The 21,830-nt window shown below is 38.9% G+C and overlaps 4 protein-coding genes across 9 annotated transcripts; 2 read left to right on the forward strand and 2 right to left on the reverse strand.

The window, feature by feature from the left end:
* The first annotated feature begins 53 nt into the window (after positions 1–53).
* On the forward strand, positions 54–1,577 carry LOC105273298 (protein FAM192A). Its single transcript, XM_011315649.1, has 4 exons — positions 54–428; positions 505–603; positions 690–977; positions 1,048–1,577. The coding sequence occupies exons 1-4, from the start codon at positions 332–334 to the stop codon at positions 1,353–1,355; spliced, it is 792 nt and encodes a 263-aa protein (XP_011313951.1). The 5' UTR covers positions 54–331; the 3' UTR covers positions 1,356–1,577.
* On the reverse strand, positions 1,523–4,404 carry Slh (sec1 family domain containing Slh). The gene is made up of 4 exons (XM_011315648.1): positions 3,894–4,404; positions 3,620–3,779; positions 1,912–3,502; positions 1,523–1,842 (listed from the first exon to the last, which is right to left on the reverse strand). Exons 1-4 carry the CDS (start codon positions 3,919–3,921, stop codon positions 1,732–1,734), a joined length of 1,890 nt encoding a protein of 629 aa, XP_011313950.1. The 5' UTR covers positions 3,922–4,404; the 3' UTR covers positions 1,523–1,731.
* Positions 4,405–4,780: 376 nt separating this feature from the next.
* On the reverse strand, positions 4,781–12,382 carry LOC105273301 (polyhomeotic-proximal chromatin protein-like). Of its 6 annotated transcripts, none has more exons than XM_011315657.1 (12): positions 12,015–12,382; positions 9,607–9,974; positions 8,947–9,492; positions 8,665–8,872; positions 8,338–8,576; positions 7,595–8,060; positions 7,344–7,507; positions 6,975–7,263; positions 6,614–6,862; positions 6,432–6,542; positions 6,040–6,347; positions 4,781–5,920 (listed from the first exon to the last, which is right to left on the reverse strand). In XM_011315657.1, the coding sequence occupies exons 2-12, from the start codon at positions 9,814–9,816 to the stop codon at positions 5,693–5,695; spliced, it is 3,018 nt and encodes a 1,005-aa protein (XP_011313959.1). In that variant the 5' UTR covers positions 9,817–9,974; positions 12,015–12,382; the 3' UTR covers positions 4,781–5,692. The 6 variants fall into 6 exon arrangements, with proteins under 6 accessions (XP_011313959.1, XP_011313956.1, XP_011313958.1 ...); XM_011315654.1 differs by having other exon boundaries at positions 8,956–9,492; positions 9,565–9,974; XM_011315656.1 differs by having other exon boundaries at positions 8,350–8,576; positions 9,565–9,974.
* On the forward strand, positions 10,110–21,830 carry D2hgdh (D-2-hydroxyglutaric acid dehydrogenase). Its single transcript, XM_011315650.1, has 7 exons — positions 10,110–10,272; positions 18,316–18,569; positions 18,834–19,031; positions 19,172–19,365; positions 19,418–19,876; positions 20,474–20,642; positions 20,879–21,830. Exons 1-7 carry the CDS (start codon positions 10,208–10,210, stop codon positions 21,130–21,132), a joined length of 1,593 nt encoding a protein of 530 aa, XP_011313952.1. The 5' UTR covers positions 10,110–10,207; the 3' UTR covers positions 21,133–21,830.

The following is a 21,830-nucleotide window of genomic DNA, read 5'->3' on the forward strand; positions in this document are numbered from 1 at the left end:
ACTGGGGTCACTCAAACCCCCAGAACTGAGCCTCTACTTTAGTCAATCCTCTTTGCACACCACAATCGATTTTATCAATATATTATTATTTATTTTACACAAGTCTTGTTTTAACAATTACAATTACAAACCAGCGTCGAAGCAATAATTTGTTATGAATTCAATTTTTTACTTACAGAGAGTACAAAAATTAACCTAAATTTGTTATATTGTTTTCCGAATTGACTGCGAGTTCAGGCGAAAGGGAATAATATCTCGAATTAAAGTGCAGAAGTTTGTCAGTATTTTATGACAATTTTTGCAAGTAATTGAAGACTTGAAGAGTCATAAGATGAGCTCAGGTTTCATTTCGGAGACAGAATTGGCAGAGCAAAGGAAAACTCGCCAGGAAGAATGGGATAGAGTGAGAACAGCAGATCAACCAGCTGGTGAAAAATTATTTTGACTTTTATTTGTTATTCGTTTTGGAATATTTGATTGCATTCATTTTTTGGAATTTTCCAGAGGTTCCAGAGGAGAAGTTCGACCATCGGTCGCTTTATGACAGACTCCAGGAGCAGAAAAATAAAAAAGATATGGAGTACGAAGAGGCACACAAGCTCAGTAAGATCCAAATAAAATTTTTGACAATTAATAATTTACTCATGAATAATTAAATAAGTCAATAGTAATTTTTGGTATGCGTGTAGAAAATATGATAAAGGGTCTGGACGATGACGAGGTTGAGTTTCTGGATCTTGTTGATCGTACAAAACTCGAGGAAGAACGAAAGAAACACTTGGAAGAGGAAAAGGAAATGCGTGACTTCAAAGCGAGGGTTGCCTGTTTCCAGGAGAAATCTCTGGACGAGAAATTGAAGCAAGAACTGAAAAAACCACAGAGTACAAATAAAAATATATCAGGGGGAAGTGCCAGGAACTCACAGCATCGATTGTTAGCAGGAGTTGTTGTTAAAAAACAAGATAAATCTCCCCCAGGTAAAATAAAAAATACCCGACGATTTTTTATCGATTAGAATACATTTTTTAATTCATTTCTAAACCCCAGGTGACTCGAAAGGGACTAAAAGAAAGTTATCGGATTCCGAGGAAAACTCAAAGCTCCCGGAAACTTCAAAACCCTCGATATTGCCTGAGAGTACAGTAAACATCTCAAAAGTCCCTCGAAATGAGACGAAAGTCTCCGAGGAGAGGCACAATCCTTCAGCTTTAAAATGCATTGGCATCTTGCCTGGTCTTGGCTCTTACGATGACTCAAGTGATAGTGACAGTTCTGATTCAGATCACGAGCATGATCACGTCCAGTACGATCTCTTAGGGCGAACAATACCAACGACAATGGAAAATAAGAGCTAGAATCTAGTTAGCCGCTGTCTCCCCTTTACAAAGTTCCCGAGAAGAAACTTTGATCAGAAATATATCCATCTTAAATTATTCTATCCAAATATATAATTCGTATTGATAAAATTATTTCGTCAAAACAATTATTTTCAGCTGATGCCCATAAATAATAAATACAGGTATTGTCGAAATTTATTGGTATATTTTAAGCAACAATAAAATAATCTTTTCCATAAATTATCAGTTCTTACTGCTTTTCGATTTTCCACTGCAATTCTATCTTATTAGATCACTGATCTAGTACTTGTTGAACGGAAAAGGTCGTACACACGCTTTTAGCGCACACGCGACATAAATTTATTTCTTTACATTTTCTTCCGAAAGGTCGTAATCAATGCGCCTCTTGGCTGAGGTGCGACAGTTGCTTCAGGAATTGACGTGCATTTACTAGAGTCGTCGAACCGTAGATAACACGTTTATTGGCACCACCTCCAGTCTTTTGCTGATCCGAGAAAGAAGAAAATGATTAGAACAATGATTTCAATTACTTCTAAATTAATTTCATAATTACCCGAACATAATCGACGAGATTTTGATATTCGATGTAATTGCCACCACCAACAACAAATACAATTACATCCTGGAATGTTGTTCGATTTTTGGGGACTTGCTCCACTTGTTTCAACTGCTTTGGATCGAGGTAGTAGTAATCATCAGTATGTGAATTCTGTTTCGACTCTACCAACTCGTCGACGATTTTAGTAACTGGTAGATTGTGTCGTTTCACAACGAGATTTTTCACTCCCTCCATGACAAACGATGAGCCCTGATTCATTAATTTTGAGAACATACTAACAGTTCTTGTTCCACCGCCCTCATAATTACTTTGAATTTCCGATATCCTCGTATAGCTCCTCCATCTTTTGATATGCATAAGAGGATTGAGATCACACCCAGCGTTCGACAATGCAGCCTCGTGTTTGTTGTAATCAGCATCCGACATGTTATTGCATAGATAATAAATGATGAATAATCGAATTTTATCATCGGGCGTTCCACAGTCAGGATCATTGATAATATCCAATATACTCCTGTCCAAGGTCTGCCTGGACATAATTTTCTCTTCAATCTCAAAAAGTGTGTCAAGCCTCCTCGATTTTATGGCATTTAATATCCCAGTAGCAATCGTTGTGTGCATGTCAATTAATCGTTTCATTTCCAGCAATTGGGGTAAAGAGTTGACAGCATTTGTTAGTCGAGCCGTGTTGTTTTGCAGCATGGGATAGGCAGAATCGTCTCCATCAATTCCCATTGAGGACTTGAGTTTCTTCACCTCATCCTCACAAGCTCTGTACTGTTCCAGTTCTTCCTGGATGGCCTCAGCAACCCTAGGAAAAGGGCTACCCTTGTGCTGCAGCCAAAATCGATCACTATTATTTAGCTCACACGCTCTGGTTTTAGCTCTGGCACCTCCAGTAGGTGATTTACCCACGTTCTCCTCTACGACCAGTCGGTTTAACGCCAGCTCCAAGACATCATGAGCAAGAGCTTGATATGTCCAGGTGTGATGCAGAGGCGTCGCCATATCGACACTTCTGTCCAGAACAATTAGCAGAGGTCGTTGGAATGTCAAATGTCCAGTGCCCGTTGCCTCACCCTGGAATAAACTGTTCCTGGTGTCCCACACATTTTCCCTCAATTTCTTATCCAGTTTCATAGCTACCATTCCTGCAGCGTTGCCTCTGGGGCATCGAATGATTGGTACTGTTCCCAATGTCACGAAAATTGAGAATAAACTGTCGACGATGGTGTCCATTATGGACTCCATTTCTGTGTCCTTGATTTCTCCTCGATTGATGGCGTGATACGAGATCGCGTCGCTGTTTTGGTGTCTCAGAATAAATAGGTCGTCTTCTAACGTAATGAAGTTCAGGTATTGGTCGAAAACTTTGTGAATGTTGGCAACTGCTCCAGCCATTAATGCTGCAGATGCGAGGTCCTCCATTTTTCCTCTGGATATCGGGGATATGAAGTTGAGATGGTAAATATCGTAGAGACCATTTTGAAGGTCTTGGCCGATTCGACCGAGATTCTCGTTCGTTGGCGCACAGAAATAAATAGCTGGAACTTCTGGAATTGGGTCTCTGTCTGAATGCAATTGCCTGCAGGTAATCAAATGATGGAAATTTAATGATTAACACGGCTTCTATCAACAAATATTATAAATCATTGAAAATTTAATCCAATCAATATAAAAATATACAAAAACCGAAACATACATATGGAGTGTAACTCCCAGTTCTCTCAACTCCTTTATGGAAATCAAAGGAGAAATTATGTCCTGTCCCATTCTGTCATAAATCAGAATCTTCCAGGTGGGAACTGCTGTGTTGGATTTAGTCTCCCGCTGATTAAGATTCAGCATTTGTCTCAAGGCATCTAAAATAATTCGGAGTAAAGGTAATTAAATCCTGCATAACCTTATCCATATTTTACAACACAAAACTTCGAAATTATTTCAAAGATTAAAAAATGTCCAATGGTGTGACTCACGTATTTGTTTGTCCCTGAGACTGAGCATTTTGATAATTTTCTCTTCGTTTGTACAATCTTATAAGTGAAGAGTGCTATTTATTATTTATTTGGGATAGGAAAAAATATGTGCTGACGTTGGAATTGTGATGTCAACATCCTTTAGGAAAAATGGACTGGTGTCATGGCAGAGAGCATGTAAAAAGTGTGGGCGGTGAGCCGAAGGATGCATTCTCATGTGATCGTTCATGACGGCGGGGTATGCATATATTTGAGTCGATTTTAATCGATTTGCGTCAAGAAGAAACTGAATTCGGCCAATTTCTACTATCTGTTGGGGATGAAACACTAAATATAAATAACTGCGAGATGATTTATACGAGGAGGTGATTAATGAGTAACCATCGAAACATCAATCATAACTTCATCTGCAATCGATAAAGAAGAATAATATTTAACCTTAAAAAGTAACTAAGAACTTCAAATTCTTCACTGTTCACTAAAAATTGGAAGTCATCCGAGCTAGTCGCATCTATCATAATGAAGAGAATTCCAAAAACAAGACAGATCTTTGATAAATTACATCATCTCGTAGTATGGACCTGCATAGGAATCTCAGCTGCTAGTTTCTTGAGCATCTCCTACCTGGGATTCCAATACTACATGTACGTCAAACCGGTAAGGAAAGCTGCGGAATTGAAAGCCAAACAGGAACTTCTGGACGAAGGAGCATCTATGGAAGTAAACGTCCAGGAGCTTACATCGTAATTACGTACATAATTCGTGTAACTAAGTACTCATTAATATTAAGTAATTCCGATGGGCTACTGTCATGTGAACTTGAAGGAGTTAATGTAGAATGAATTAATTGATGTTTATAAATTCAAGTTTAATGTTTCTTCAGTTTGTACAATTTTCAATACATTTATTCGTATGTATTTCTCCTGCGGTTAATTAATAAAACCAATGATGAACGAATACTTGTAATGGAAGGAAGAAGAGTGATTGGTTCAATTTTTTTGGATGGAATGATTTTCGAGGAGGAATGAGATAAAAATCGTCGAACACAACAGAATTTCAAAGTTGTGGAGAATTGAGGGAGGTTTTAAAAAATGTACACATTTGTTATTTACCTGTATATGTTCTTAACCGAATAATCATTCTTGAGTTTGTACAAAGCTTCATCTATAAATATAAAGAGTTTCTCATTCCCCTCACACTAAATAATAGAAACGAAATTTAAGTAAGAGTCGCATGATTCGAGTCAATTTCTTCAGACGAGAAATAAACGATTCAATAGACCTGGCAGTTGGTATTTTTACAATTAATTAATTACCCTTAATCTATCTCTTGATTAAACGATTATCGTATCATTATCGCGGTAATATCAAAAATTTTATCTGTAATTGCACAAGGTGTTCTATCACTTAATATTAAGGAGAACATATGTACACCGTTTTTTATTATTCCGTTTGTTCGATTATGTTCCTGTTCTTTAAACATAGAAAAATGCAAAGAGAAAGTATTGAATGACAATGGATAGTAGTACGTCTATTTTCATAATCAAATTACGAATGATTTTTCGTACGTTGCTAATTTCTATTTATTCTAATAGCAATATTTACAGATGTGATTGATCAATTTTCTCTCGTAAAAAAAAGAAGAAAGATGCAATGGTTTTACCACTCTCAGTTCGTTTTCTGTCGATGAATCACCCTGAGACACAAAAAAACGAAAGGTAGATAAATATTTCGAATTGAAAAATTTTTTTTTTCCATTTGCATAGTCAAATGAGATGTTTCAAGTTATCTCGTAAACATTCAGGAACTATTAGACGTTGGCGACAGGCTAATATTGGTGTCAATTCTCATGGAGTCAATTTTAGCCACGATTTTTAATGCTGGACCGAGTTTTATACTCATTGCAGACATTAAGTGATCCTCTTTTAGTAGCATAAGAGCTTGACCATCGATTTCTTGAATTGCAAAGTCTTCGGCGTAGTCTGCACATCCTGGAAGATTTCTGATAAAATCACAAACTTCGTTGACCTGAAAAAAATATTTTCATTTCATTAATACAGTCCCGATAATTATATTTATCAAATAATAATTTCAATTGCATTTCAATGCAATGTATTGATATATGATATGATAAAAAAAATATTTACCGTCCACTTGACTGGATTGATCCTTGGAATATCTTCGCTCGTGGGAGTGGAAGCAGCTGGAGAGCTGTCCTCCGCCTTTTTCAATCCATCATCAGTCTTCTTGTCGACTTCCATATTCGTCCACTGTTTATCAGGCTCTCGTTCTCTTGCTTCTTTCTTTTTATTCTTAGCGCAAACTGACGAACAAAATCGTTTATCTTTCTTAAACTTGATGTTATGTTCGTCAAGGATTATTCCACAAGTTTCGCATTTTCCACTGGTGCCATTCGAATCTACATCGTTGGAGAAATTTCCCGCGTGTTTCTTTCCTGCAATTAATAAAGCCATCAATTAGTACTACGATAAGAATGAAAATATGTAGATATAGAGATAGACGAAAGTGAAAACAGTACTTTTCTTACTTGGCGGTTCATTGTGGGAATCTTTGTCACTAGATTGTTTTGAATTCAATACTGATGTTCCCTGCGTACCATTCAACCGCTTCTCTGAGAATGGCTCATCCGCTGAAGACAAATAATAATATATAGAATTTATGATTCATTACTGAATGGTACCTTTTTTTTTTGTAACTCACCTTCTTGGATGACGAAGCCCTCAATAACATGCGTTAGGACCTGAGGCTTCACGAGAGCCTTAGGTGGTGCCTGTTTACTGTTAATTGAAACTGGCGTCGTCGCCGACGGAGCCGGTATCTCATCTGTGACTCCATTTGTTATTGAATTTACTGTATTCGCGAGGTTTGCAAGAGGATTGTTGGCTTTTTCATCATTCTTCCCAGATAATTGTATTTCCTCCTTTGCTGCAACTTTGTCTCCTTCAGGTTCTAGAGTTTCAAGTTGTAAATTATAAAAAACTAGGCCTGCTTCTTATAAAATATATTTTTAAAGGTAAGAGTCAGAGAATATTTGAGCATAAATTTTTTCAATAATATTTACCCTGTGTTTGTGCTGGGGTGCCTGATCTTTCTTTATTGACAGTAGCTTCCTTCTTCTGTACTGATTTATCCTCTTCTGTCGTCGTATTGCTAACACTACACTGTTGTACAATCTGTGGACAATCGTTTGGCTGACTTCTGTCTGGCGATGCAGAAATGACCATGGGTGTTATGTTTGCATTCTCTTGTTGCTGCGGTTGTGGCTCATTTGATTGCTGTATCATCGGTAGTGTCTGAATCTGGGAGCCGCCACTCACCACTTGATTTCCAATTATCGTGGGATTCAGGGTCTGCAAGGATCCATTTTCATAATCAGAGTTATCATAAAATCATTGAATAAATATACAAAAAAATCTGATTTAATAATTACAGGAATAGGTAATTGCTGGACTCCCTGCATCTGAGACTGTTGGACTTGATTCATTTGCAATGTTGTTGCAACACCAACACCAACACCTCCCATCGATACCACTGGCATTATGGGTCTCTCTGTTCCAAGGACGACTCCAGATTGTTGAGGTGGAAGTGCCATTCCTGAATGATAACATCATAATTAATCCATTGGGTTCAATAAATGAGAAATCATGAAGATATTGAAGGAAAAAAAAAAATGAGATATACCCATAATTGGTTTGGGCTGTATTTGTTGCTGTGAATTCTGGGATTGTGCCTGCTGGTACTGTAATTGCTGATGCTGAATGTGTTGCATCTGTTGCATAAACATCTGCTGATACTGGGGTTGCATTTGTTGTCCCTGCTGCTGTTGTGCCTGATGCTGCTGTTGTGATTGCATTACTGTTTTGTTTTGTTGTCCAAAGTTTTGCTTGTCAGAGGTGGTCATAGGTGAGCCAGGTGGTTGCGCAGAAGTTACCACTGGTTGATTCGTTGTTATTAATACTTTGTTATTTCCATTATTGCCGGTTGCATTGGTCTGCTGTTGCAACATCATTGTAGCATGATGCACAATTGATTTCGTTTGATTTGCAGCGTCAGCTTTTGTTGCTATTTGGGATGAATTTGTACCGGGACTTGTGCGAACCACCGGCTTACCACGGCCTTTACCACCACTTCCACTTCCCTTGCCACTCTGAATTGAACAAAAAAAAATCCCATGGAACAAATTCTATTTTCAAATTAATCTCTTTATAATTGAATAAACTGATAAAAAATCATGAAAATAAATGAGAAAATAATGAGAATATTCTAGCTATGTGGTGGGTCGCAAAGTGGTACTTTTTTCTCTCTCTAAATGTGTTGTTTATCGATTCAATATATAATCAATGAAAAATAGATAAATCATGGAATGAAATTTAAACGCAATAAAAACCCCAAAGTAATAGTGCCCGGTTTTCATGAATAGTGACCTGTGTCTGTACCGTTGATTGTACTCCATGAACTGTTTGCGTTGATACTGAACTCGCTGGTCTGATGTTGGCACCCTGAACTCCTTGGAGGGAAGACGGTAGAATACTCAAGGGACGCTGACTGGTACCACTTTGCTTGCCACTCTGCTGGGATTGTTGCTGAATATCCATTACCCTGGGTTTTGTGCCAGCTGCAGCGATTTGTTGAACACCTTGGATTTGTTGCTGAGTTGCCAGAGCTAAAATATCATTTTTAAACTTTTATCCAAAAATCCAATTGACATCATCGGAGAATTGAAAGTTGTGAGATAAAATGAGATTAATAACCATTATGCGTTTGAATAGGTTGTGGACTCTGAATATACATATCGGGCTGAGTAGGACTCCTGATGAAAATCTGATTAGGAGCAGCTAACAAAGTAGTCCCAGGTGGCTGAATTCCCGTCCAAGCCACTTGTGGAGTGAACTGCCACGGTGCAAACTGCATCTGTCCCCCACGTTGTCCAGAGGGTGCACCAGTAGCACAAGTAGTATACTAAATGCAATAATGAAATATAAACACCGATACCCCTCGTCAAACTGTCAAAACACCAATTATAAGACTGTTACTTTTTGTACTTGATCAGGTTTGTTGTTATTCGGTTGCTGTTGCTGCTGTTGCTGTAACCCTTGAGGTGGCTGTGGAGAGCCAAGTACTCCAAGCTGTCCAAATACAAGAGTCTGTCCTCCACCAGGATTAGCAGATGTAGGCACGGGCAGATATCCAGCTGGAAATCCCTGAACTTTACCGCCAGGACCACCATGTCCTCCTGTCTGTCCGGGATTAGAGGCAGTGGTGAGCATATGTGGTGTCAATTGTCCAGCTGATTGAAAAGGTTTGCCAGCAGCTATCACTTGGATCGACGAGGGATTGATACCAGCAGGATGTAGAGCAAGATTTCCAGGCATTAGGAGAGGTGTACCCTGAGTATTATACAGCTGTTGAAGATGATAAGCCTGACTCTGCATTGGCTGTTGAATAACTTGGACAGCTTGAGGATGTGCAGCCATCGTGGTGATTGTTGTTGCACCCTGTTGTCCAGCTAATGCCATTGAAACACTACCAACACCTTGCTGCTGTTGATGCTGCATCGATACCGCCACAGCACCCTGTAACTGATTTTTATTTATTTCCCTCCAGTTCTGCTGTTGCTGATGCCCAGAAGATGGCCGAGGGGCGATATATACCTGCTGCGGCATACTCGCTGCTACTTGATTCTGCACCTGTACCTGCTGAACATTGTGCTGTGGATTGTTTTGATTTGGCTGCTGTTGCTGGCTCTGTTGGGACGATTGTACTTGTATCTGCTGCTGCTGAATCTGGCCCTGACTCACTTGTTGATTCTGACTCTGCTGCTGCTCCTGATTTGGCTGAACATGCTGTTCTTGAACGTTTTGCTGTTGCTGAGACATTTCTATTTGTTTTGTCGCAACAGCCATTTCACAGTTAACAAAAAAGGAAGGAAATGGTTAACAACAGTTTTTAAACTGCTGGAGATTATTAATCTAATCCACGTTCCATTTTTTTTTCCTCAAAATTCTTTCCTAGATATCTTCATTTTTTTTTTGTCTAGCGCTGCTGCATGGAATTTCTTGATCTGAAAAATATAATTGGTAGGTTTATTTTTTAGTAATCAGGAAGAGCTGTCAGAGGTCATTAAAGTGCTTACTTTTGCGTCAGACTTGTTATTACGATTTTGCTTTTTCATCGTCTTATCGAGTTGTCTCAACTCGTTAGATAAGACAATGCACTTTGATAAAAATTTGATCCTACCCGCCTGTATGTAACCTAGAATGATTTTATTACTCCTGATTCACGCGTCACCAGTGGATGTTTGTGGTACAGTGCTTTTGTTATCTCTGGGGCGTTGGTGCTTGCTCTCATCAAATTTCGAGGTATTATAAAATATTGATGCTTTTTCTAAAGAGGCTATTAAATAGTCAACGGTCAGTGTCATTCATTTGCAGTTATTCCCCGAGGATAACAATTTTTAGTGAAATTTTATAATTACTAGTAGAAAAATGCGAGTGATCGAGTTGAAAATATTTTGATTACTCCGATTGTGAAGCACTTAAAAAATCATACAAGATGAAGTACACGCGTGAGGTAAAATACTTGTCTATTGTTTGGCAACAAATTGGCTTTCTTCTTTTTTTTCGTACTAAAACTATCTAACCTATAACGTAACTAAAAGCGTCACATTGAGAGCCCCTGCTATTCATTTATGGATGGTTATGGCATGGGGTTTTCAGCTGTACATATTATTTTTATCCTGTCATAAAAAAAAAATCCAAAATACGAAGAAAATGAGAATTGAAAATGGAACGAAAAATGTGACGAGGAGACTGACCAAAGAATTTAGATAAGAGGAGTAACAGAGCATAACAAATAAAATAGGTCATGAAAATTATAAGGACTCCACATAAAGAAAAAATACATTTTGATGCTGCGGTATTACTCATACGCTATCATTGGTAGTCCTGAAACCATTGAAATTATAATCTAACACCGAAATCAGTTGAGAACACCGACGAGGAGACTTGGTATTATTTGCCGGCGAAATTCCAAGGTTGAGGGTAAAACGATACGTGCTGACCATTTTTCCAGCTGAAAGGGTCGTCGATACTACAATAAACTCGACTTTCCAAGAAGAGAGAAATTCAACCGATAAATGAATACAGAGACCCGAAGAAAGTGCCGCGATATCCATTTTGGAGGCGTTGAGGAACAAAATGTCTTCTCGAGTCAACCATAATTACCGTAACGTTAGGTCAGCGGGGAAAGCAATATATAAAGGGAGAGAGAAAAAAAAAAAGGGAGTGTAAGAGAGATAGAATCTGGTAACCGAACTCCTAGGGTTGTTGGACGAAGGGGGCTTCCCCTACTGTAAATTTTTTCGCTCTCGGGGACGTGTATTTTCCCCCTCTGCAATACACAAGCCCAGGGCGGAGAAGATGAAAGCTGTAATGGGGGACTCGGCTAGAGGGGGAATTTGCAAAACCAAATGTACGGGGAGAAACGAGGCTGGAGCTATTGAGTTCCACCATAGTCTGTGTTACTCGTACTAAAAATGGAGAGATACAGGAATGGAAAATGCGGGGGAAAAATGGTGGGAGAGGGAGAGAAGAAAAACGGGGGAATCTGATGGATCCTGACAACATGGATGAATAACAATAATAAAATTTCAATAATATCGAGTACGTGATGTTTCTTTGGTGAGCCCATGTCTTGCTCCAATGTGAGGAAGAGAGGGAGAAAGAGGTATCTATATACATTATGTATATGTATATATATACAAGAACGGAGAGAGGGAAAGAGGTGGAATATGGGGAGAAGAGGGGAAGAAGCGAGGAGGGTAAAGGGGGAGTGAGGGAGAAATGTGTGGAAAAAGAGCCCAGAGGGGAGAAGAGAGGGATGGAACACATCAGACCTGTGCAGTACAACTATTCCAGGTCTTTCTCCCACTCTGTCCCACTCTCAACATTTCCCAACCCAAGATCTCTCTTTTCTCTTCCCACCTTCACTCTCCCCATCATACTCTCTCCATCATCACGCCGGACTAACGAGTTTACATCGAACAACCCAAAAAGAAAAAAAAGAAAACATTGACGTTATAATATCTTGAATAAATACTTACATGACGACTGCGCAGTCACCTAAGCACGTTTTAAATCACGCTGCAAAAAGAGACAGATAGAGGGGCAGGAGTAAATACCCAATGCAATTCAAGCATCGCTTCACAACCACACATACACACATGAAACACCAATGCACGATAAATTGTACTTGTCTTCACTCCAGTCGAGTGACGTTCATTTTTAAAACAATATTCACAAATGCGTATTCACGATAAATGTCTGATTACCACGGATTGGGTATAAAAAGTCTCATTACCACAGGTTGGGTAGAAAAATAACTTGGAACAAGGTTAAGTTGACGCGGGACAACGTTGAGTGAACATTGGCAGAGTACTGGTTTTGTCTGCCTCCCGAGGCTGATCCCCAACATTCGGAGTGAATTACGCCCCTCGTCCCTCTTTGCCCCCCACCACATCACCCAATCCGGCAGAACTTTTTCTATCTGTATATTTCGTATTTTCCCCCCCACTGTATCCACATGGCGATGGTATTGTTAACCACGGGTTGGTGCTACCCCGCGTTACCCCACTGCTTGCCTCGTCATTGCTGTAATAACAGTCGGGGTATCCCATTGGCTAGGAGCCGACAAATCCCAGAGGCATCGGTTGACGGTGTCATAGGCGGAGCTTATGGATTGCCCAAGGCATTCGGCGCATGCTCTTCTTACTCTAGTGTATTTTCACTAATACATGATGAGAATGGGAGCCATTCAATCGTTACCAACCCGACCCACAGCCTGTATGCTTTCCCCCCTTTTTTCTCTTCTTTCCTCTCTCCTTTTTTTTACCTTCTTTTTATTTGTACTCTTCGCTATCCCCTCTTTCGTCTGGTCGTAATTCTTTTTTTTTCAGCTCTCGGATTCCGTGGTCGTGGTGTAGCTCTACCCGATGCCGCCAGACCCGTAGATACTTTTGGGGAGATTAGTCGAGATTTTGCATTTTGGAGATAATTTTTGGAATTTGGTCGGGGGAATTTTTGGAACTTCTGGGGTGGCGGGGGGGTACTGATTGATGAGGGGGGTGGGAGCGGTGAGGGGAGGGTTTAATTGAGGGTTTGATTGCGGAATTTGAGAGGGTCCTGGGGATTATTGTACGCCCCTGGATGCTCAGATCGATCAGGGGTGCAACAGGATTTGGTTCCTATCGGGGGGTGTATGTTTTTATTATTTGTTTATAATCGAGTTCTTAATTTATCGTTAATTAAAAATGAGGTGGTAATTGGGGTAACTAGGTGCAGTAGGTAGGAATAGATTTGATAATTTTTTGAATTGCCAATAAAAGAGGGATTTATTAAATAATATTATGGGGTATTCACCGGTGGGATCATGCAATTTTTCATGGGTGTTAATTTTTCGTAAAATTCGTGGGAATATTCTGGTATTTATTTCGGAGTCGAAATATTCGAAACAATTTAATCCCAGAAAATTCATACGGCCCTGGCACAGCTGTCTGGCCGCCACGTTACACTCTCTAGGTCTCGCACACAATCACAACAAAGACAGAAACCATCCGAGCCATCTCCAGTGAATTGAGTGGTAGATCCTCTCACCAAAACATCCTCAGCCTATCCAATCAAGGGGTGGTAGCGACAGGAAATCACAATCAATTCCTCTCTCTCTCAAAAAAACCTGACCCCTCCAAAAATCACTTCTCAAAACCAAAGACCCCCATTTCCCCTCAAAATTAACCCACAATTAAACATCTCTACCCCAACTCCCATAATTTCCAAAATTCCTTTCATTCCTCGAATTAAATTTTCCATTAAACCTCATACACCAACAAATAAAAATTCTGACCCCTCAAAAAGAAAAAAAACAAAATGTCGAACGTAAGCAATGGATTCTGATTTCTAGTGCAAACTCATCTGATTGACCAACCGTATTGCCCATCATCCACATCCTCTATATAATACCCATAAAACCACCTATCATTTGTGTTCCAACACCAACACTCCAGTGAAATGTCAGCCGCAATGGCGGGGGGTAGAGAGCGAGAGGGGGCGGTAGAGTGGGGCTCCAGAGGGTCATGGGGGGGGGAGAGAATTGAAACAGCCAATGGGTTAAAGCCTCGAGGGTTGCCAAGGAGACGAGTGTACGATTCGAGCTGCCACTGAGGAATTGGCTCGGTTCTTACATTACCTTTGCGCATGCGTGATTCAAAAGCGAATGGTCAAACGAGTGAGAACGAGCGATTTATTAATAGAACAAAATGTGCGTGCGTTGAATACCCAGGAAATGGTAGTATGTGTGTGTGCATGTGCTCGCGCACATTTATTAGACCTCCAATTGCCTCTCCCCCTCGCTCCCCTCTCCTTCTTTTTGGCCTGTTCACCCCCTCGCCCCCTCGACCCCTCGCCGCCTCGACCCCTCGCCCCCTCAACTCCTGGCTCACTCGCTCTCTCCCTCCCCTTCCCATTCCCCTTCCCCGCCCCACCCCACGACCCCTTTCTCTACTTTTATTACAACACCAACGGGTCAGATAGGAAAAGGCCGTTGTGTTCCATCCAGAGAGAACTGTTCACGATTGGTTTCCTCATCTTCCTCATCCCCTCCATATCCTCTCCCACCCGATCATTATTCCCCTCCAATCTCTCTGTCGAATATACTCGATCTCTCTCTATCTCTCTCTGTCTACTTGTCTTTGGCGCAATGCTCGTTATTTTGGAACAACTCCTTCACCCTTGACTTCCTCCGCCCTTAACCTGCACCATCTGCTGATTATGGAAATTCTTTATTTATTTCACCATTGGTGAGTTTTGGGGGGGCACTGGTGGAGCCTCTCCCACCCCCTTTTTATAGTACATGTCAATTGATGAAAATTAATGACAGCAGGTTATGAAGAGATGACGATGTTTGTGAAGGTTTTGTTATCGTGGGTATTCTCAGATATTTGGAGGATTCAATGGAATTAGGATGAATTGTTTTATTTGTTGGACAGGTACCTGTTGTGACTGCATGTGTAATGATTATGTAATTGAAAATTATTATTGTCTTCTTCGAATAGAAGGCGATAAATATTGACAACTGGGTTATGATGGCTTTTGAAAATAATTATTTGTGTTGTAACTAATTAATTAAGTATGGGATGATGTGAAAAATTGAATATTAGTTTTTAGTTGTATGTAATATTAGTTGTAAAATAAAAAATGGTGGGAGATTTTGGAAGATAGTTTGACAAAATTATCGATTAGAAATGCAAATACAAGGTAAGACACAGTTTATTTTATGAGGAGTGAGATAACCGGAGTGATAAAATGTATTCGAGGTGTGATAAGGAGAAGATCGACGAAAATACTGACGAATGACCGGCAAGCAACTCCTCGAAAAAATGAGAGTTCATCAAGGTATGACGGGCGTTATCAGCAGATACGAAAGAAGAATTATATCTCAGGTACCACTCGGTAGATTGTGTCTATCAACAATACCAGCCATTATATTATATAAATTCACATACCAAATTTCAACAAAAAACTTCCATTTTCGCTTCTACCTGAGATTTTTGGGATTGCAACAAATACATTTGTATCAGACCATTAATTTACCAGGACTTGGAAAAACGATGGGGAAAAGATTTAAACAATTTTTATATTTTTCTGCTTTTGTATTTTTTACTTCGAGATGAAAGCCTGTAATCGTCCATTTTTACGATCACGTAATTTCACTTGCAGATTACGTGGAATTCCATGAAACGCGGAGATACGATTTTTTTATTTAGTTTATATAATTAAATAAAGTTTAATTATCTCTTGTGTAATAAACAAATTTGACAGGACAAACGGTTGTCGTCTCGAGAAATAATTAATAACAATAAACGACAGGCGTCACCTTAATCTCACGAATATTACGAGCGTTAAGATAATAATTTAATTATATGTAAGAATTTTTATTTATTTAACCGGAGCGATAATTGGGAATATGGAGTCATACCGATTATTGTTTCCACAGTGAGAGTACGATTTCCTTTTTGTATGAAAATTTCTGGAGAACGATTTTCTCTTTTCATTTAAAAAGTACAGGATTATTTGCAATTATTATTACAATAATACGCGGCTCGATCCATCTAAATTGTACGTCATAAACAATTTTCAGGGTTCACTCGAAAAAACCATTAGTTCTGAAAAATATTGGAGCGAACTTCCGGTCAGTTTGTTATTATTATCATTATCCCAAAAAATTTCAGAAATAATAATTCTCAGGAACAGGATCTGCTACCGATCTCTCCGAAAATAATTGTTAATGAAATTACAAACAATTGCATTTGGAGTTGCATTTGAACTCCAACGAATAAGATTAACCTTTTGTTTATTTAATGTTTATATTTTCTCAACTGATACATAAAACCCACACTATTAATCTTTAACGAATAAATCCCAAAAGTCAAAATTCTTTTCGATTGATTTCCCGATTTTTCCGATGAAGAAAACCGATCAAGAAATATAATAAATTTCAGTTGTAAACGCGGGGATTTTTTTTAGTCCTCGTTTTCCTCTTCCGTTGATCTTCCTGGTGAAAATAAATAATAATAAATAAATACGAACAAGAGATTATTTCAATAAAATATATTTTTGATCAATTCATGAATTTTGTTTTTAATTTAAATGGCGGAGCTAATTCCTCTGCGAATTACCTAAACAATTACCCCCAAGTACTATAATTATATCAGCCGTTCTATTATTTACTCTTTCCCCTATCATTTTTTAAATAATTGCTCGCGTTTTATTTCATGGAGGAAATCGATGACGCGCCAGGCGCGCGGGATTTGAATTTTATCCCAGTCGATACACCAGATAACGTCTTACCAAAGTTGCGATATCATGATTTTATTCCATAAATATTCCCAATATTGTTAATTCAATAGCGCAAATGTCGAGATATTGAGGGGAATGAAGTGATAAATTACCAGAAACTACTGGACCAATAGCGCGGCAATCCTGTCCAAATTTTCTCCCAATCATGTCGCGAAAATTTCGATTTCTAGTTTCAATTCCACGATTTTTCTCAAATGAATAATAATTCTCAGAAAAATAGACACTCGCGCGACATCCACAATTTATTTAGAGTCTTAAATTTCTATCCACTCCAATAAAAATCATAAAATCGTCTGAGTAGTAAATTATAAAAATTCAATCGGCAAGTGAAAAGATCGATTCACCGCGATTTCCATTAAAAACCGTAAAAAATCCAAAAATCACCCAAAAAATTCAATTAAAAAATAAATATTCAGAAAACGATTCCCAATTTTCAAATGAACTTAACCAACCGATTAATAGAAATAAAAGAATTCAGAATATATAACTAAATTTATTAACTTTTGTTTCATCAAAAATATTTGCGAAGCCAAAAAAAAATGGTAGACATTCATTACCTTGAGGGGATTTCTTTGGGGGGAGGGAAGGGGGCAGACCCAGTGGGCATTTCCTTCAATATATATGTACTTATGTATATAATGCTATAATATTCCACTCCCCGCGTAAATAATGGCAAAATGTGCCAATGGCATTCCATGACTGTTAATGCAGAGATGATGGCTGATAAAAAATAATAAAAAGGTGAGGCAGGTGATAAGATAATAGAATTAATAGGCGTTGAAAGGTAAGGCATTGGCAAATGGAATGAGTGATAAGAAATAGTGCGCGCGCCGTTGTCAGCCGTTGAACCGGAGTTGCGCTTGCATCATTCTCTCGTTTCCTATATGCAATACTACTGCAACTCACCTAGCTTCACCTCACCGAGGAAGTTCAATGCTTACACAGAATTTTACCCCATCCTAGAAAGAAATTCAGAAAGAAAACCGGTGAAATCCCCAGCGAAATGCCTCATAATAAATTCAGTAGCCAAATAGGATAATTTTCGAGGCGAGTTTTTAGGTGATTACTCGGGACTGGAGGGGTATAGCGATTTTTTTGCCAAGAAATTTTTCATAGAGAAAGATGAGAGGTGGAAAAGAGGTACCTATGAAAATATCTGTATCTTTCTTCAATCTCGAGAAATCAGCAAAAAACTGCTCAACCGAATGAATTCCAGAAAATTGTTGAATTCTCTAATTTCCCTGAAAATCCCGTAAAATCCCGGAAAATCTTTTGCAATAATAGATTTTTTATGATCCAAAAATTCGCCATTAATTTTTGTACTGGAAAAAAATGTAATCTTAATTTTTTTACTATTTTTGCAATAACAGCATTATAATATGAATGAAAATGCTTTCCGTCATGAGGCGCATGTTTTTCTCTTTCTCTTCTGCATTTTTACTGTAGAATTATGAAGGGCTGGGGATGAATAATCCTGATGTTGTTGGGATACAGGAAAGGAACACAACCGATCGTTCAAATGCTGTCCAGAAGGATTTTCACTATTACCCGGGGTAAGAGAATGAGATTTGCCTCTACGTCCGCAGAATGTGAACTGACGTCGGTCAGGTACAAGATAGAACGTGGGCCTTACGCAGAAATAGCAAATCATCATGTGGATTACTTCCGGGGACTCCTGGGGAATCGAATCCTTACCGATCCAGAGGAGTGCAATGGATATAACATCGATTGGATTAAAACGGTTAGAGGTACATTGCTTCGATCATTTTCAGAATCGATTATCCCATTTCTCTTATTTGTAATTCGATAGGCGTACAGTAATGTCTGTCCAGTAATTACAGAGAATTTTTAATCCTCCGAGGATTTCATTGTATTGAATAAAAATTGAAAAAGGGGGAGTGAAGGGGAAATGTTTTCAATCGGAGAAAAAATTTGTTTCCACCGATTGCCGAATGCCCGGCGTTATCTCGATTTCATCCTCCAATGACTTGACATAAAGCCATAAATTCCAGGAAACAGCCGTTTAGTTCTGAAACCAAAGAGCTCCGAGGAAATTTCTGAAATCCTCGGATACTGCAATGCCAATGAACTCGCAGTTTGTCCACAGAGCGGTAATACCGGTCTCGTAGGTGGAAGTGTTCCCGTCTTCGACGAGATCGTTATTTCCATGAAGTCGATGAATAAGATTATATCGACGAATGAGCTATCAGGTAAGACAGAACCGCCCAATCATAATCCGTGGATTGCTAATAATGAGTGCAAGTGATCGAACAGAAGAAAATAAATTGAGAATTTAGGATAATCGGGGAGAATCCACGATTCTTCATTTTTTGATTTCATCGATTTCAAGGTGTGATAACCTGCGAGGCCGGTTGTGTCCTGGAGGACCTGGACAACCACCTGGAGGACTATGGCCTGATGATGCCGATAGACCTAGGTGCCAAAGGTAGTTGTCTCATCGGTGGAAACATCGCGACAAATGCTGGTGGAACTCGATTACTTCGATACGGAAATCTGCACAATGCTGTACTAGGACTGGAAGCAGTGAGTGCTATTAAAAAAATTTAAAGATCTCGAATTATTTCACCTTGTGTAGGTCACAGCTGATGGAACAATCATCGACTGCATGAACACCCTGAAGAAGGACAACACCGGTTATCACCTGAAGAATTTATTCATCGGATCAGAAGGAACTCTAGGTGTCATAACCAAAGTGGCGATTCAGTGTCCAACACGTCCGAAGGCTGTGAACCTCGCGTTTTTGGGTCTCGACGATTTCGGGAATGTTCTGAAGACTTACAGCCTCGCCAAGGAGGAACTTGGTGAAGTTCTGTCAGCCTGCGAGATGATGGATGATCAAGCCATGGGAATTAGTGTCGATATGATGGGATTGAGGAATCCTTTGGGGTCTAGAAATAAATTTTATATGTTGATCGAGACTTCTGGCAGCAATAAGACTCATGATGAAGAAAAACTCAGTTCGTTTATTGAGAAAGCCATGAACAAACAATTCGTTCTGGATGGCACACTGACCGGTGATCCCACGAAGATGCAGGTGAATTTAATGGAGTAATTTATTTAATTGGGTTTATTAAATAGATAAATTCTGGAGTTCTTGATGATTAATTTGGGAAAATTGGATGATGGGCGTTGGAACGTTCGTGATTTTGGGATGAGAGCAGCTAGAAGAGATGGGCGATGCGGTTTTCCAATAAATTCGCGTTTGTTATCTAAATAATCTCCAGGACGTACTCCCAGTCGCAATAAATGGCGGACGTGACTAGAGACAAATTTACGCGGCTCCGGGGCATTAGCTGTAAATCTAATTGCAGTGTAGAATTTATTATCCTTTCATAAAACATTTTTGAAAAATAATAAATACTTGTGAGACATCTATTCTGCATTAACAAATAAAAACATTGGATTCATCTAGTTTTTTTTACAATTCTGAATTAATGAAGTTGATATTCGTACTTGAGGTAGACAATTAGCGATATTAATTTAATTAATAATAAAGTAGGGGGAAGGTGCGAATTACTGCATATTGTTGCTATATTGAAATGACCGAGAAATTCGCTGGGAACAATTATCAATACTTGATCTTTCAATATAGGGAAAGAAAACCCATTGACCTATTTTCACCCTTTTATAGCACATATGGGCGGTGAGGGAGCGGTTGGGAGAGGGATGCCTCCTGGACGGATACTGCTTTAAATATGATGTATCTCTACCCCTTCCGCACTTCTACAATCTCATAAATGCGTTGGAGAAGCGATTGGACATGTCACGAGTAGTTAGAATCTCAGGATTTGGACACTTGGGTGAATTTTAACTTCAAGTCATCAAAACTCACGAATCATTTTGAATAATAATCACTTCTTTATTTAAAACCATTAATGAATGAATGAATGAGTGAGTGAATGCATTGATTAATGATTTTAAACGAAGATAGTCAATTAATTCGTTAATTGATCAACTGGTTCCTCGCAAGACACATGCACAGTCTTAAATAATAATATAAATAAATTGTGAACATGTCGTAATTCCAATTTCTCAGGTGATGGTAATCTCCACGTGGTAGTGGCAACCCCTAATTACGATCCAACCATCGAAGCATTACTGGAGCCATTCCTCTTTCAATACGTGTCGGAGCAAAAAGGTAGTGTCAGTGCTGAGCATGGAATTGGATTCAAGAAGACAAAGTATTTGTCCTACAGCAAGCATCAGTCTGCCATTGATCTCATGCGTCAGATTAAAAAAGCTATGGATCCAAATAGTATCCTGAATCCGTACAAATTACTGCCTAATTAAAAGGAATTGTCCTTTCCTGATTAATGAATCCTCAGCTCAATACTCTAACAATACTCTAATGATGATCTAACAATAATATCTCCTGGTGATGTTTTATATTTTTTAAGGGCTGACAAATTTCGTAGAATGCTAAATCGTTTGTTTGGGTTTGTGATGTGTTTTATTGTTGTTTTGATTAATTGAAATAATGGGATCAAGCCGATGGTCCCCCCCCCCCCACTGGAAAGCCTCGTCAGGTAGACTTCAATTGTAACCACGGTTGCTGGAGGATAGGAGTGTTGCGTAATCGATAAAACGTGTACCCCTCGCACTGTATTTGTGTCGATGTATATGTGAGTCCCTTTCACCCCTCCACCACCTCTTCCCCACATTTTGTATTGCCTCCCCTTCACTTCTTCTTTCCCCTTGCGGTTATTTTTCATGTACAAAAGCTGTTTTCGAAAAATAACACACTTCACATGTTATGTCATAAACCCCGAAAATATCAATTAATATTTCGCTCATTATGTTTTGCATTACGAGTTCATTAAGGAGCAGCTAAAATTGAAGGCGAAGTTATCAATTTGCCTCGTGGATAAATTATTTCTGGGAATTATAGAATTAATATGGAATGTAGAAGTTTAATTACGTGTTAATTAACATAAAATTTTGACCTGTAAGTGTAATTGTTATTGAAAATAAAATTGGATGTTATATTC

The sequence above is a fragment of the Fopius arisanus genome, unplaced genomic scaffold (genome assembly GCF_000806365.1).
Source record: "Fopius arisanus strain USDA-PBARC FA_bdor unplaced genomic scaffold, ASM80636v1 scaffold00005, whole genome shotgun sequence".
NCBI lineage: Eukaryota > Metazoa > Arthropoda > Insecta > Hymenoptera > Braconidae > Fopius > Fopius arisanus.

What these genes read in the sequence shown, in the direction of transcription:
- Slh (XM_011315648.1), bottom strand. Translation starts at nt 3,921, where the DNA reads ATGCTCAGTCTCAGGGACAAACAAATAC. An exon ending in TCTCAGGGACAAACAAATAC is followed by an intron (nt 3,780 to 3,893) that starts GTGAGTCACACC and finishes GAATTATTTTAG; the next exon opens with ATGCCTTGAGACAAATGCTG. An exon ending in ATCTCGTCGATTATGTTCGG is followed by an intron (nt 1,843 to 1,911) that starts GTAATTATGAAA and finishes TTCTCGGATCAG; the next exon opens with CAAAAGACTGGAGGTGGTGC.
- LOC105273301 (XM_011315651.1), bottom strand. Translation starts at nt 9,816, where the DNA reads ATGGCTGTTGCGACAAAACAAATAGAAATGTCTCAGCAACAGCAAAAC. An exon ending in ACAGCCCAAACCAATTATGG is followed by an intron (nt 7,508 to 7,594) that starts GTATATCTCATT and finishes GTTATCATTCAG; the next exon opens with GAATGGCACTTCCACCTCAA. An exon ending in TGAACCGCCAAGTAAGAAAA is followed by an intron (nt 6,348 to 6,431) that starts GTACTGTTTTCA and finishes TATTAATTGCAG; the next exon opens with GAAAGAAACACGCGGGAAAT.
- LOC105273298 (XM_011315649.1), top strand. Translation starts at nt 332, where the DNA reads ATGAGCTCAGGTTTCATTTCGGAGACAGAATTGGCAGAGCAAAGGAAA. An exon ending in CGAAGAGGCACACAAGCTCA is followed by an intron (nt 604 to 689) that starts GTAAGATCCAAA and finishes GTATGCGTGTAG; the next exon opens with AAAATATGATAAAGGGTCTG. An exon ending in ACAAGATAAATCTCCCCCAG is followed by an intron (nt 978 to 1,047) that starts GTAAAATAAAAA and finishes TCTAAACCCCAG; the next exon opens with GTGACTCGAAAGGGACTAAA.
- D2hgdh (XM_011315650.1), top strand. Translation starts at nt 10,208, where the DNA reads ATGTTTGTGGTACAGTGCTTTTGTTATCTCTGGGGCGTTGGTGCTTGC. An exon ending in ATCGACGAATGAGCTATCAG is followed by an intron (nt 19,032 to 19,171) that starts GTAAGACAGAAC and finishes ATCGATTTCAAG; the next exon opens with GTGTGATAACCTGCGAGGCC. An exon ending in GTGATCCCACGAAGATGCAG is followed by an intron (nt 19,877 to 20,473) that starts GTGAATTTAATG and finishes ACCCTTTTATAG; the next exon opens with CACATATGGGCGGTGAGGGA.